This window comes from Phalaenopsis equestris, unplaced genomic scaffold (genome assembly GCF_001263595.1).
Source record: "Phalaenopsis equestris unplaced genomic scaffold, ASM126359v1 Scaffold000021, whole genome shotgun sequence".
In the NCBI taxonomy this organism is placed as follows: Eukaryota; Viridiplantae; Streptophyta; class Magnoliopsida; order Asparagales; family Orchidaceae; genus Phalaenopsis; species Phalaenopsis equestris.
In genome coordinates, this window is record NW_018164463.1 from 349,870 (window position 1) to 364,530 (window position 14,661).

At 32.4% G+C, this 14,661-nt stretch overlaps 1 protein-coding gene across 1 annotated transcript in view; it reads left to right on the forward strand.

The window, feature by feature from the left end:
* The window catches only part of LOC110018399 (cysteine proteinase 2-like), a 10,036-nt gene extending 834 nt beyond the window's left edge, over positions 1–9,202 (forward strand). The window contains 4 exon segments of the mRNA XM_020715700.1: positions 6,491–6,817; positions 7,730–7,861; positions 8,891–9,026; positions 9,116–9,202. Of these exon segments, the coding sequence (XP_020571359.1) occupies positions 6,491–6,817; positions 7,730–7,861; positions 8,891–9,026; positions 9,116–9,156 (636 nt within the window). The 3' untranslated portion in view covers positions 9,157–9,202.
* Positions 9,203–14,661: the final 5,459 nt, after the last annotated feature.

A 14,661-nucleotide genomic window follows, 5' to 3' on the forward strand; every position in this document is an offset into this window, starting at 1 on the left:
TTATAATAATAATAATAATAATAATAATAATAATAATAATAATAATAATAATAATAATAATGAAAAAAAACAAAATAAGGATAGATAATTCAAATTTGAAGTTTTTCTATGGACTTCTTTCATTTTGGGTTCATATTCACCATAGGTGCTTGGTATAAGTTTTTTTGTTTGTTTTAAATTTTGGTGATTTTACATATGATGCACTTTTAAAAGTTATTAACTTTTTCAATTTAGGCTGATTTTTGAGGGTCAAAATCGATACTTCAGAGGTTTTATGAAGTTTTGGATAAAACCTAAACATTTCAACAACAACAACAACCCTTTATCCCACGAGCGTCGCGTGTTTACAGTATTTGGGGCGGTGTGGCCCGCAAATTTCCTTAAACGTGGGCTGCGTGATCGAACCCGCGGCCCCGCTTCGCTCCCGCCGCGCCTTCGGCATTTTACACACCCGCCGCACCTTCTGCATTTTACGCAGGTGCCCTCCTATTCGTGATTCCGCCCTTCTTCTTCGTCGTTCGGCTGCGATCCGTCAGTCTGCGATCCCGATTTCACCCTAACTCCATCACTCACACAGCTCGCGAAGCCCTCAGCCCAGTCCCCTAAAATTCCCGCTCAAAATCTTCTTCCCCGCTCGAAGCTCTTATTCCCCGCTTGAAGCTCTCATCCCCCGCTCCCTCATCCTCGTTCTGCATGTAATTCCTCCTTCCTCGCTCGAAATCGTCCCTTGCTCCCTCATCTCCTACGTGAAATTCTTGCTTTTCAGAAGGCCCGGCTATATGAATTTTTTTTTCTCCATTGCGTTCTATTGAGTGTCATATTTTCATTTAATTCTAAAAAAGTAATATCATTTTTTATACAATATGCCAAAGTATTTCTTGGTCAACCTCTGCCTTTTTGAATAAAGTCGAATCTAAAACATCTACTTTACTAATCAGATCATTAGATGGTCGACATTTAATGTGAGCAAACCATCTAAGACGACTCTCAATGGAGTTACACTAACCCTATCACAGATATATTCATTTCACATTTTATCTCTAAGTGAAAAAACACTCATCCACCTAATGATTCTTATCTCAGCAACACTTAACTTAATTTTATGCTTTTCTTTTAAAAGCCAACATTTAGCACCATAGAGTCTCACCACCATCTTATAAAATTTTCCTTTCAGTGTAGTTGGTACTTTTCTATCACACAATAGGCTCGAAACATTCTTCCACTTCAACCAACCAACTTGATTTCTACTAATAAAATTCCCATCTATATCGCCATCACTTTGAACAATAGACCCGAGATATGCAAAGCGTTCACACCTCATAATTTGATCACCCATAGTTACAATTCTGTCACTAGTTCTGTTTTCGTTATACTCAAACGAAGACCTTTAGACTCCAATATAGACCTCCATAATTCAAGTTTTTTCTGAGTTTTCTTTCTTGTCTTATCTATGAATATCATTAGCAAAAATCATACGCCAAGGTAAATCCTCTTGTAAATGTCCAGTAAGAACATTTATAACTAAAGCAAAAAGATATGACTTAAAACTGATCTTTGTTGTAATACAACAGAAATAGGAAAATATTTGGTCAATCCTCTTTTTGTTTGAACACAACTAAAAACTCCAGTATGCATATCTTTAATGACTTGAATGTAAATCATATCCACATCTTTCTTCTCAAGAACTCTCCAAAGGATATCTCTTGAAACATTATCGTAAGTTTTTTCTAAATGAATAAAAATCATATGTAGATCCTCTTTATTATATCTGAACTTCTCCATCAATCCTCGCAATAAATGTATGGCTTCCATAGTAGACTTGCCCGACATAAATCCAAATTGATTATGAGAAATCTTTGTAATACAACTTAACCTATGTTCAATTACCCTCTCTCATAATGTTATAGTATGACACATCAACTTAATTTCTATATAATTTGCATACTCTTGTGCATCAGCTTTATTCTTAAAAATGGGGACCAAAATATTTTTCCTCCACTCCTCAGACATCTTTTAGTTTTTAAAATAATATTAAAGAGTTTAGTAAGCCAAGAAACTCTCAACTCTCCAATATATTTCTACACTTAAATTGGAATATCATCAGGCCCCACAAACTTTCTATCATTAGTTTTCTTTAAAATCTCCTCAACTTTTTTTTTAATAATGCAATGATAAAAATGGAACATTTTATTATTATTAATGATTTTAATATCACTAAGATTGATCATAATTTTAGTAACCTTATTAAAAAGTTTATCAAAATAACTCATCCACCTATGTTGAATATCTTTTTATAATAAAAATATATTTTTATTTTTATCTTTAATATACTTTGCTTGAGTTGAATCTTTACTTTTATTTTCTTTTTACTTGGCTAGTTTATACATATATCTCTCTTTTGAATCTAATGTATTATAAAGATCACTAAAAACAGAATTTTTAGCGTCAAATATTGTTCTCTTAGACTTCCTACGGGTCGTTTGATATTTTTCCGAGTTCTCTAAGTTTTTACATTTAAACTAATTTTTATAACATATTTTCTTATATTTTATCTTTTCTTGCAGATTATCATTCCACCACCTATTATTTTTATTTATAGAAATTTTTCTTTTGATTCTCCAAATACTTCTTTTGTCATTTGTTTAATAGTGTTTGTTACTTTATCCCTCGTGGAAGCTGCTTCTTTATGAACATCCCAAATATTGAAATATCGAATTTTACTCTTAGAAATAATTTTATTTGTCTTTTAGGTACCCCATCTAATTCTACGATGATGATTCCTAGTTTTCTTTATTTTACAACTCTTCGTCATAAAATCTAAAACTAATATTTGATGTTGAGTACGTAAATCCTCATTTGAAATGATCTTACAATTTTTACATTCTCAACGATCTCTTCTTCTCATAAGAAAATAATCAATTTGTGTTTTATTAGATCCATTCTTATAAGTAATAATATGTTTATCTCTTTTTTATTGAATAAAATATTAGCAATAACAAAATCATACCCTAAAGCCAAATGTAATCTCTACGTTTTTCATTAATCACTCCAAAATCGTAGCCACTATGAATGTTTCTAAAATCTTCTACCACTCTACTGGTTTTTTCATTTAAATCTTCTCCTATAAAAATTCTTTCTTCAGGAGGTATCCTTTGTATTAAGCCTTCAAAGTCATTTCAAAATTTATCTTTAGAACCTATATCAAATCAAAGTCATTTCAAAATTTATCTTTAGAACCTATATCAAAGCCTACTTGAGGAACATAAACACTTATAATATTAAAATTCTTAGTATCAACAATAATTTTAAGGGCTATAATTCTATCTCTAATTTTATCAATTTTTATAATATGATCTTTCAAGCTCTTTTCTATAATTACGCCTACATCATTTCTAGTGCGACTCTTATCTGAATACCAAATTTTAAAACCTAAGTTATTAGTCTCAGTCTTTTCTCCAACCCATTTAATTTCTTGAATACATAAGATATTTATTTTTCTATGAATCATAATATCAACTGATTCCATAAATTTTGAAAGGTGATTCATCAAAATTTTACTTCATTTCTATCATTAAAGTTCCATTAAATTATGTATGTTGTAAGTTGAATCATAATTAGATGATCATCATTATTTCAGTTAGAAACTTTGGAAGTTGTGAGCAAGGTCTTGAGATATAAATTCCACCTAAGTTGAAAGAGATTGCGGAAGATATTTAAGGCATAGTCTCTTGATTAAGAGCATGGCGTTTTATAATCTCATGTTTTTTGAACACTTGTTCAATTTCTTGGGAGAAATGTCAGGTTTAAACACTACTTTACATGGAGAAGGTTGAAAAGCAGGATGAGATTAATAATCTTAAACTCTTCAACAACCTCTTTCTTTTTAGAAGAATTAGATTTGATAAATAATTGATCAATTTTTTTTATCAACTTTGATGAGATGATTGCTAATTATTTGTGAATAGTATTAGTAAAGTTCACTTATTTTGATGATATTTTTGAACTCATTTCTAATGATAACTTCATGTGGAGTTTTTCCAAAATTTGAATCCTTGAGTTGTTTTTCATTGACAAGCTATCATATTCAATTGCTAGTTTATTTTGTGATAAATTTTCTTACAAGAATAACATCTTGACATGTCAATCAGGATGAGTCATAGGCTCAATATTTTTATTTTTTCTTTAGTATGTTGTTCCATGGCAAGGGATTTGGAGATTTGGCATACGATCCTCTAAAAGATTATGCAATAAAATTATGACGGTGTTCTAGTAAAAATTTGCTATAGAAGTGAATTTGTCATAAGGAATCTAAAGACAATATATATAGAGAGATGACAAGATCTTAATATGATTTTGTTGATTGTGCAAAGGCTTATGAATGAATGCTAAGAGAATTAATATTTTCAAATTTGAGGATGGTGCATGATAAAGATATCATCAAGTTATAAAATTGAGTATGAAATTAATTTTGTGTGAATATCAGGTTAAATTACTCCCAGAGAATTGACCACACCTAATATGTCCACAATTTTAAAAGGGCTCTACATATATCTCTTAATTTTCTATCATTTTATATGTAAGTTCCTATCAGAATTACTTGGTTAACTTCTATTAGAGTACTTTAACTACCACTAAATTTATGACATGACTTGGAATCCCATTCACATATGGTTGGTGAACTTTTCCATGGCTTCTTTGCCTACGCTTGTCTCTTTGATTTTGAGTTTCATGATTCTCATTTTCTATTGGGTACAATCTATCTATAACTTGAGAAATTCTGTGCACATCTTCAAAAATTTTTGAATTGCATCATTTATCTCATCTTTGCATGTTTATGTGACATTCTCCTAAGTAGTTTTTGCAATTTCAACCACCTTTGCTACGGTATCCTCAAAGCCTTCATCGCATGCTATCCACATTGTCAATGAAAAAGCAACATCGACACAACAACTGTTGAAGAATAAAAATGAAGCTCTTTGCAGAGAATATAATTTCAACTCATGTCAAAACATCTTACGAATGCTTGCCAAATAAGAAATGGTGGGCATTTCTAGAGAGTTAGCTAGTAAGTGTAATCAATGAGGAAGGTGATGTCTCCATCACCAAATAGGAAAAATGAGGTTAGGCTCTTATGAAAGGTGTGCATAAGTTTGACGACACCCTGTGGTGAAAATTTAATGATTTTTTCTGGGGCATCATTTTGAATACCATAAACCAATTTGATAGACTCAAATGATATCTAAAGGAAAATTAACATTCATACCACTCAATTCGAGCGTATCTACATATCTAACACCAAAACTTCAATTTTTTATATATGCCACCTTCTATTTCATTTTTTAAAAGTTAAACTAGTGGTGTTTTTGATGTGGCATGAAATATTTGGGTGATATAAGTTTAAAAGGCAAAGTTTAGGTGTTAGTATATAAATACATTAGAATTGGGTGGTATGTATATAAATACCCCTATTTGAAAATCTGTGTAGGAGGTGAGGGAAGTGTTTTTAAGAATATAACCTACATTAAGTGCGGTGTATACTAGGCATTTAATTGTAATTTATCTTTTTTTTTAATTGGTTTTTGACCTGCTTTCAAAAGATGTGTTTACGTTGTATGTAGCATCAAAAGATGATATCATCTAATTTGTGAAATAAATCTTTCGAAAAGAATAAAGATTTGGTATTTACTTTTGTGGTTGTAAGATTGATGATCATTAATAATATTGCTTAATGATCAATTTTCATTCAGCTCTATAGATTTATGTAGTTATATATATTATTCATGTGATTGACATGTCTCATTAAGGAGACAACATTTAGACTTTAGTGGTTAAATTAAAGAAGTGTCTCTTGATATCTATGCAATAGAGAATATTATGGATATTTAGTGTAATTAGGTTGGCTATGTATCATGAATTTATTGTTTGACTCAAAAATATCATTGACAAACAAATAAAGTGTGGCATTGAGCATGTACAACCATGGTAGCCGATACTCCAACTAGATTAGTAGAGATATTTGAAGTGAAATACCTAGAAAATTAGAAGTTTAGGTAGAGACTCGAGCCCAAAAAAAAAACTCTCATGTATTACTTAATAAATCCAAGTGAGTGAATATTCAAAATATAAACCTCAAATGATTGGTGTAATGATGATGATCATCATGAGTAGAAATTTACTATCTCCATCACAGAAGATTTTGAGGCCTTTTTTTTAATTTTGTTACCTGAGGTAGAGAGCTATTATTTCTGGCCTACAATAAAAACCTTTGCTTCAGGCTTTTTTTAAGGTTTTCTAACACAAAAAGGTGAGTAAAATAGATATAGCTCTCTATCTCAACAATTTGAGGAATCTTTTGTGCATCAGAATTTCATTACAAAATGTCGACCTATTCGGTTTATTTAGTGAATTAGCATTTTAAATGCTACCAACTTTTCTCTATTTCTAATCACTATTGCTGTAATTTATCCATAGATTTCTTCTCTTTGCTAAGATCTTACAACAACACCCAAATGCCATTTTTTATTCTGATAAATTTCAATTTGAAATTTACAGTACCACTGGGGCATTAGAGGCTGCTTATACACAATTGACTGGAAAGGAAATATCTCTATCAGAACAGCAACTTGTAGATTGTGCTTCTGCATACAATAATTTTGGATGCAATGGAGGCTTGCCTTCTCAGGCCTTTGAGTACATCAAGTACAATGGAGGCCTCGACACTGAGGAGACGTATCCTTACCAAGGTGTCAATGATATATGCAACTTAAAGCCAGAGAATATTGGTGTCAAAATTATTGATTCAATTAACATCACACTGGTAAGGGATCTCCGTCTTTTACTTTAGGTCCTTTTTTTGGAAGATTTACATTCATACCACTCAATTCCTATTTATTTACATATTTAACACATATACTCTACTTTTTTATATTTATAACACCCAATTCATTGGTATCAGATCAATAATACCATTTTTCTAACTTTTAAAAAGAAAAATACATCTTTTCTTGCATAGCTAAGGTGACATAAGTGTTAGATGTGTAAATACATTGGAATTATGTGGTATGTATGTAAATATTCCTATAATTCTTTCATGGATATGAGAATGGTATAAAAAAAAAAGTCTTGAGGATTATTAATTAGTTGGGGAGGAATAAATCACTTCACTTCTTCTAATATTATATTTCTTTATTTGAACACAAGGTTTTTTCTTTTGTCTGTAGGTCGCTAAACTGTGAATAAACATTTTTGTTAAACATACATAGAAAAAACAGCTATTATAGATGTATAGGTGATAGTTTGTACTATCCGGTCATATATAGAAACAATATCAAAAGCAGTTTTCAGTGCCATTTATCCTTCCGATACTTCAAAGAATGTTACAATAGATATTTGCAAGTGCATGCAATAGTTTATTATAAATAACTTTACATTTAAATTATTGGTTGTGCTGTAATATACCCTCAACATATCCACTCCTTATTCTTCAATTAAAGTAACAAAGTTGTTTACTTGCTGGACACGACGGACTACATGTGAAGCATCTTCTTGTTGAAAATGAACACTTGATTTTTGTAAAATTTTATTTGCTTTGTAGATTGTAAAATTTTATTTGCTTTATAGATAGCAAATGTGAATTAGCATTCTATATTTGTTCAGAATCAAGATGTTATGATCATAGATCTCTGCCGAATTTAAGTTGTATTTTGGATTGATCTATGTTTATGTATAGGGGTCTGAGGAGGAGCTTAAACATGCAGTTGGACTGGTTCGACCTGTTAGTGTTGCATTCGAGGTTGTGACTGGTTTCCGGTTCTACAGGAAAGGAGTTTACACGAGTGACACTTGTGGGAAGTCTCCAATGGTATGTTTTAAGATAATTTACTTTTCTATCCTCTGCTCAACATGATAAAGTGATTTCTGTTGAACTTGAACCATAAGACAAGATATTTCTAAATGCTGAACATTTCCCTTAATTTTTGCACATATTTCCAATCTCTTGATGCATGCGTAGTAATCTATAAATATCTTAAATTTTATATACGGGTTTGTTAAATCTTACTAAAAAAAACGATATCATGACCTATATTTTGTCCATCTTGTGAAGGATATGATTAATTTTTTAATTACACCAGTTAATGATTTTATGTTCTTGGTGAAAGAAGCTGTGCTTGCACATCTAGGCTGCAATTCTTTTGGTCGGAGTGCATTTTAATTTCACTGTAATTGTTTATATGTTAAATATTACTATTGTTTTGGTCGGACTGCATATTAATTCCTTTGTAATTGTTTGGTTTGATGTTATTGTAGTTGAGGTTGTGCTACAAGCATATTGTGGCATTGTTTTTTCTTTTCAATTTTATTGAAATATGTGTAAGGGCCATCCTTATAGTATTTGGATTGGAGAAAAATTTTGAAATCATTGGATTTCTTATTGGTGATCCCTGGTGTATCATAGTATTGTACAATAGTTTAATTTAGTCTAAGATTGTATAGTATAATATGATGTAATAAAGTATATAATATGTTGTAGTATAATATAAAATCAGTAAATTGAAGGCCAAATTAATAAAATTTCGCTGATGTTATGTAGTTTTCCATGTTATATTTCCATAGTTTTTGCTCATGGTTTCATTTGAACTCTGAGAAGTGCGGTCATATGTTAAAAGATGGTCATTGTTAACTTTTAGAACATTTACAATAGGATCAATCAACTTTTGTATTGCTCAATTTGTTCATGAAAATAACACTATGTTGAACAAAGCTGACATGCAAGTAATCTGTAATTTTAATCTGAAAATTCATGATGTCAGAAAGCCAACCAACCATCCAATTCAATAAATTAGTGTGAAAATTCAAAATCGTAGTATAATATTGATGAAACTCCTTCCAGGATGTGAACCATGCAGTTCTTTCTGTCGGCTATGGAGTTGAAGATGGTATTCCCTACTGGCTTATCAAGAACTCATGGGGTGGAGACTGGGGCGATCATGGCTACTTCAAGATGGAGCTTGGCAAGAACTTGTGTGGTGAGTAATTTACTAATTTCGTAGAGCTCCTGATCTTTTTTTTTTTCGATATTTATGAATTATTTCAATATGATTTGCTTCTGATACAGGCGTCGCAACTTGTGCATCTTACCCCATTGTTGCTGTGTAGAATCTTCCATAAATTAAAATGATGAGCTTAAAAGTTGTTATCTTTAGCAACGTGTGATTGAAGGAAAATATCATAATAAGTGAACGATGTGGGAATGTGATGAAATGCATTGTTAGCATGCTCAATATGTGAACTTTCTGTTTTGGTTGTAATATATTGGTAGATACTTATAATTATCTAAGTTTAAAATCTCTTTGTTGATGTCAATGTTATGACGGGGGCATTTACTTACATACCGTCTAATTCCTTTTTATTTAGATATCTAACACCTATTTTTTTTTCATTTATATCACTTGAATCTTCTATATTATATAAATATGATCATTATTTTAACTTTTAAAAAGAGATACACTTTCTCATACATAAATAAGGTGATATATTACGCAAAACTTGAGGCGTTAGATATGTGAAAACATAGACATCGAGTGGTGTGTGTTGAAATATTTTTTTATGATAGTATTGTTGCATATAAAATCAAATGATTGAAGAAGATGCAATCTTAATTCAAAGATTGCAGTATAAAAGCTTTAGAGAGATTTAATTCTAGGGGCATTTTACATACATGGCACTCATTTCTCATGTATTTGTATATCTCACACCTATATCTTTTCATAGTTGCGAATATAGGCTCCAAACAATTACATCACATTAAAAATGCCAGTATCATTTATCTTTTATGAATTAGATGCACTTTCATGTGTACGTTCTTCACACCAAAAATATTATAAATGCAAATATACAAGTTTTAAAGTTAGATATATAAATACATATAATTTGTGGTTGTAAATTTTCTCTTCTTTTTTATTTTTTAAGTGCGTGTGTTTAAATAAAATCAATCTAGAGTAATGTTTTCACTACATTTGAAAAATATAGTCCTCATAAGTTCGTCTATACTTTTATACAAATTTTTCTATTAATATTATATGAGTACAATTCAATAATATAAACAGTTTAACCAAATAGAGACAGCTTGATCATTTCTTCAGAAACAGCTGCCCCACAACTGTTTTCACACAGCTGCATCAAACAGATAGCCAGCTTCCCCGCAGCTGCTTCACTGCAGCAACTTTCTGGAGCAGTGCAACTGCAGCCGAAAAGCTGCAGCTGCGTTAAACAGACCCTTAAATATTAGTTCTAAGATTGTCAAAGCATTTGTCATAAAGGTTTTTGAAGTTCTTCTTGTCAAAACGATTCCTTGGGCTCTCGTTCTCTTTACAAGATAGGCTTTGAAACTTTTCTTTACGCTCCTGCAATCTAGAGGAGCTAGGCTGTGAATTGTATTCCTCAGCAAGAACGTGGTGATTTGCGAACTTCATAAGCTTGGCTAAGGTTCTCAAATTTTATTAGCCAAGAATGTACGGACCTTCACTCGGGCCTTGATTGAAGGCTACTTAAGTAATAATAGATTTCAATTCTCAAACGTTCCAGCATCTCCTACTGGAATTGTGTGATGATGCTTCTAAGCCTTTATGTGAGTCCTAATGAGCTTGAGGTTCTTCAACGGTGTTTGCATGCTAGCAAACTGGGCAGTGAACATGCACTTGACTCCCTTGAGAGGTGATGACTTCCAGAGGTAAGTTACTGAACCAGCCTAGACCGATTTCTTCAACGTCATAAAGAACAAATGACATCTAAGGGTGTCATTTATCCTTAATAGATATATAGCTGACTCGAAAAAAGATACATTATTAGTAAAGTCTGACTTTCTTTTATAAGACACCAAAGAAGGAATCTTCAACTTCCTTGGTGTCTCGTCTTCCGCAATCTCTCTTGAGAATGGGCCCTCTAACACTCATTGTCTTCTTCTACTTCTCCTTCTGACTCCTTCACATGTTGCTTCAAATAGTTCTTGCTCCAAGATGTAGGATTCATCCCTTTATACTTATAGCCTTGAATCTAGAGCTTGTCTAGGTCCTACCCTTGGAAGAACCTACCTAGGTGGCTCTTACCTCAGTGGTTTTGTCTTTACGTCCCTCGTCTACACACCACATAAATGATTTTGTATGTGTCCTAGATTGATCGTTAAAATGGGATTTGGAGGCTTCTTGCCTTGAATCTTATATTATTTTCAGGACTTATTCCCCCACTTGTTGATCTGTTGTGTCAAAAACTCTATGGTGCAATCAATGTTTTTCTTTGTTCTTGCTTACGTCGAAAGGATCCTATTATAAAGTTTGAGTATGATCTTTATGCTCACTGCATCTTTTTAGATCTTGAATCCGTTTAGGATGTTAGGTCCCGTCTTGTTCGTGAGTTCATACAACCCGATAAAGACTCAACCTTTAGAAAAAAAAGGTATAAGAAAAGGTGATGGAATGGCCTCTGCTTCTACATAGTGAGAAAGAGGGAGAGAGAGAGAGAGAGAGAGAGAGAGCCCAAGAGGGAGAGAGTGTAAACCCTTTTTTAAGGTCCTGATAAGAAGTTCCCCTTAAGAGCCCCTATGACCTCCTTTTATATATAAGAGAATAAATATAAAATTATTTTTTTGTGCCATACAACACATATCCATTGTGTGTGTTGGTGAAAATATAATGATGTGGGTGGCAAGCATCACCATAAGTACGAATTGACACATCTTTGTTTGTGAAAATGTTCTCCCTCGGTGGTCCGTCTCGGGTTGGCTCGACCACTTCGACAAATAAGCTCAGCTCGACCACTTCGACAAGTGGGCTCAGCTTGACCCCTTAGGCAGGTGGGCTCAACATTTTGGAATACACTCAAATTTAAAAAAGGTGATCATAAAAAAATATATATTTGCTTGACAACAAATTAGAGTGGGACAGAGAGCATATGTGCCACAAAATGGTTTTATTTATTTCTTTTGGGAGAAATGGAGTCTGTCAGATTAGTTGCGTGAACTTATTATTATTATTATTGTGTAACGTTCCTAATTGCAAAAAAATTTTCCATTGTGTTACTTTCACAAATATTTTTCCATTGTGTGCTCGTTAAAATCTGCCAAATTATTGAACGATTCGACCATTTTTATAAATTAAAGGATATTCCGATAAGAAGGGTAAATTGGACTTTTGCGTAATTGGACACGTAAGCCAATAATATGATATTAATTATGTTTTTCATTAATTTATTATATTTCTATTTAACGCTATTACTAGAAATACATACAATTATTATGAAAATTTTTCTTTTATTTTTAATTTTTATATACAAATGAGAAATTTAAGTGATAAATATTTTCAAATTTTCTAATCATTATATATCAATCAATATTTTTTTTGTCAAAAAAAGATTATTTTATTTAATTTTTTTTCTAGAAAATTTGGATAAAATAACTAAAAGTAAATTCAAATAATTCACATTGAATTTTAATTATGATATTTTTTTTAAATTGTTATGTATAAATAAGTTGAAATTTTTTCTTAAATATATTTTATATATTAAAGTGAATAAAATAACTTTAAGATTTATAATAATTATTGTCGGAATATTCACGTCGGTTGAATGGTTTAGCGTTTCAGCATTTTATAGAAGTCCAGCACACACTCAGATAATCAAAATGATAGGAAGAGACATCAGAACTTTTTACATTAAAAACCTATAAATGGTAAAAAAATCATGAGGTATAACTCAGTTAAATTAATCCTTTATTTAATGGTGAGCACACATACACAGTCTTCTCTTGAGTTATGAAAGATGAAATTATAAAGTTGATTTATAACGATATTTCAGTAATAATAATCTTAATGAGGCACAAAGGCCATAGTTAATTGTATGCGGGAGGTAGTTCACTGTAGATGTTGTTGACGATGGTTGTAGCACCATCTTATCCTGGAGGCCATAGTTACAAGTCATGGTAGTTATTTGTCATGTGAGTCATAGATGGTACTTTAAGAGTGTTGATTGGCAACAAAGGACATAGTAAGGAGCAAAGTGAGTTGTGAGTTGCACAGGTCATAGTTGGTTACATATATTGTAGCAGAAAGCTATAATATTGTTCCTAGGCCACAAAGATCGAATTGGGAGCTACATGACTTGTGATGATGTTCGTAGGCTATAGAGGTTGTAGTTGGGAGATGCATAAGTTGTAAAAACATTTGTACGCCGTAGAGGTTGGATTGGGAGTTGTATGGGTTGTGATAATATTTATAGGCCGAAAAAATTAGAGTTAGGAGTTGCATGAACTATGAAAATATTGGTAGGCCATAGAGGCCAGGGTTAGGAGTTACATTAGTTGAGATAACATTTGTAAGTCATAGAGGCCAAAGTTGAGAGCTGCATGAGTTGTGATAATATTCGTAGGTTGTAGAGACTGGAATTGGGAGCTCCATAGTTTGTGATAACATCTGTAGGCTATAAAAGCCAGAGTTGGGTTGGATTTGTTGTAGATCACATAAATCATAGTTGATTACGTAGACTATAGTGGTGGGCTACAAAGAGAGAACTTCAGGAGTTCACAAAAAGTTAATGTATTATGAATACAATGATTGTAAACACTATTTTGGAGAGTCGTTGTTGGAAGTTATGTGGAGCGTGTCATTGCAACACATATGAGGTGCATTGCAACGTATGTGGGCTGCATTATTACACCTTATAAGGGTGTTTCGTTGCACCTTATGCGGTGTGCGTCATTGCATTGTATGCGGGGCGTGTTATTGCACAATATTCATGGCGATGTGTTGCTCCATCGGGTGATTCATTACTTTGTAAAGTTGGTCATAGTTCAACAAAGTGCTTCGTTTGCTCCATAGCATCTGGCATGATTCCGCAGCATATATCATGATTCTGTAAGAAGATTTATTATAGCAAGCACAAGACATCCGACAATGGTCGACGACGATCGACGTGCACTGGTAGATGATGGTCGGTAACAACATGAGCGGGAAGTGTTCGTCAGATCTTCGATGTAGACTGTTGGACTCAACTCTTTCTTCTCCAATTCTCGTGCTTCCTCAAATTCAAGTTTTAGGCCCCCATACTCGATGAAGGAGGTAGGGATCAATTTATAGAGTTTAGGAGATATCTCCTGACAAATAAAAAAAGAATTCAGACCATTTCATCGAACGCCCTAGAGATATCCTCTTGATTATTCTGCATTTTTAAATCTTTAGTGCTTTAATTGAGTCAGAATTGTACGATTTTAGGCTCATTGGATTCTTTTCATCGATATAATCAATTCGACTATAAGTTTGTCATATTTGGAATAAATTGGACCTTCCATTTGGGCATTAACACTTTTTAATATGGCATAACGACATGATATGGGTTTGATATGACTCATATTGGACTTACTTTAGTGTCATTAAGTTCGTCTCATCGAGTCAGTCAGTTTGACTATAACCTTATCGAATTCTGAGTTCTGGATGATTTTTAATTAAGGCTTGAAAGCTCCTTACTAAAAATCTTTTCTCGAAATTCATCTCACACCTCGAGATCCGTGTTGAATGATGAAAATCTATTGATGGTGTATCAATTACCCTCTTATTTTTGTGCGATGCTAGTTTTGTAGCCTAAAAATACTAGATAAACTGATATTTTTTTCGCTCT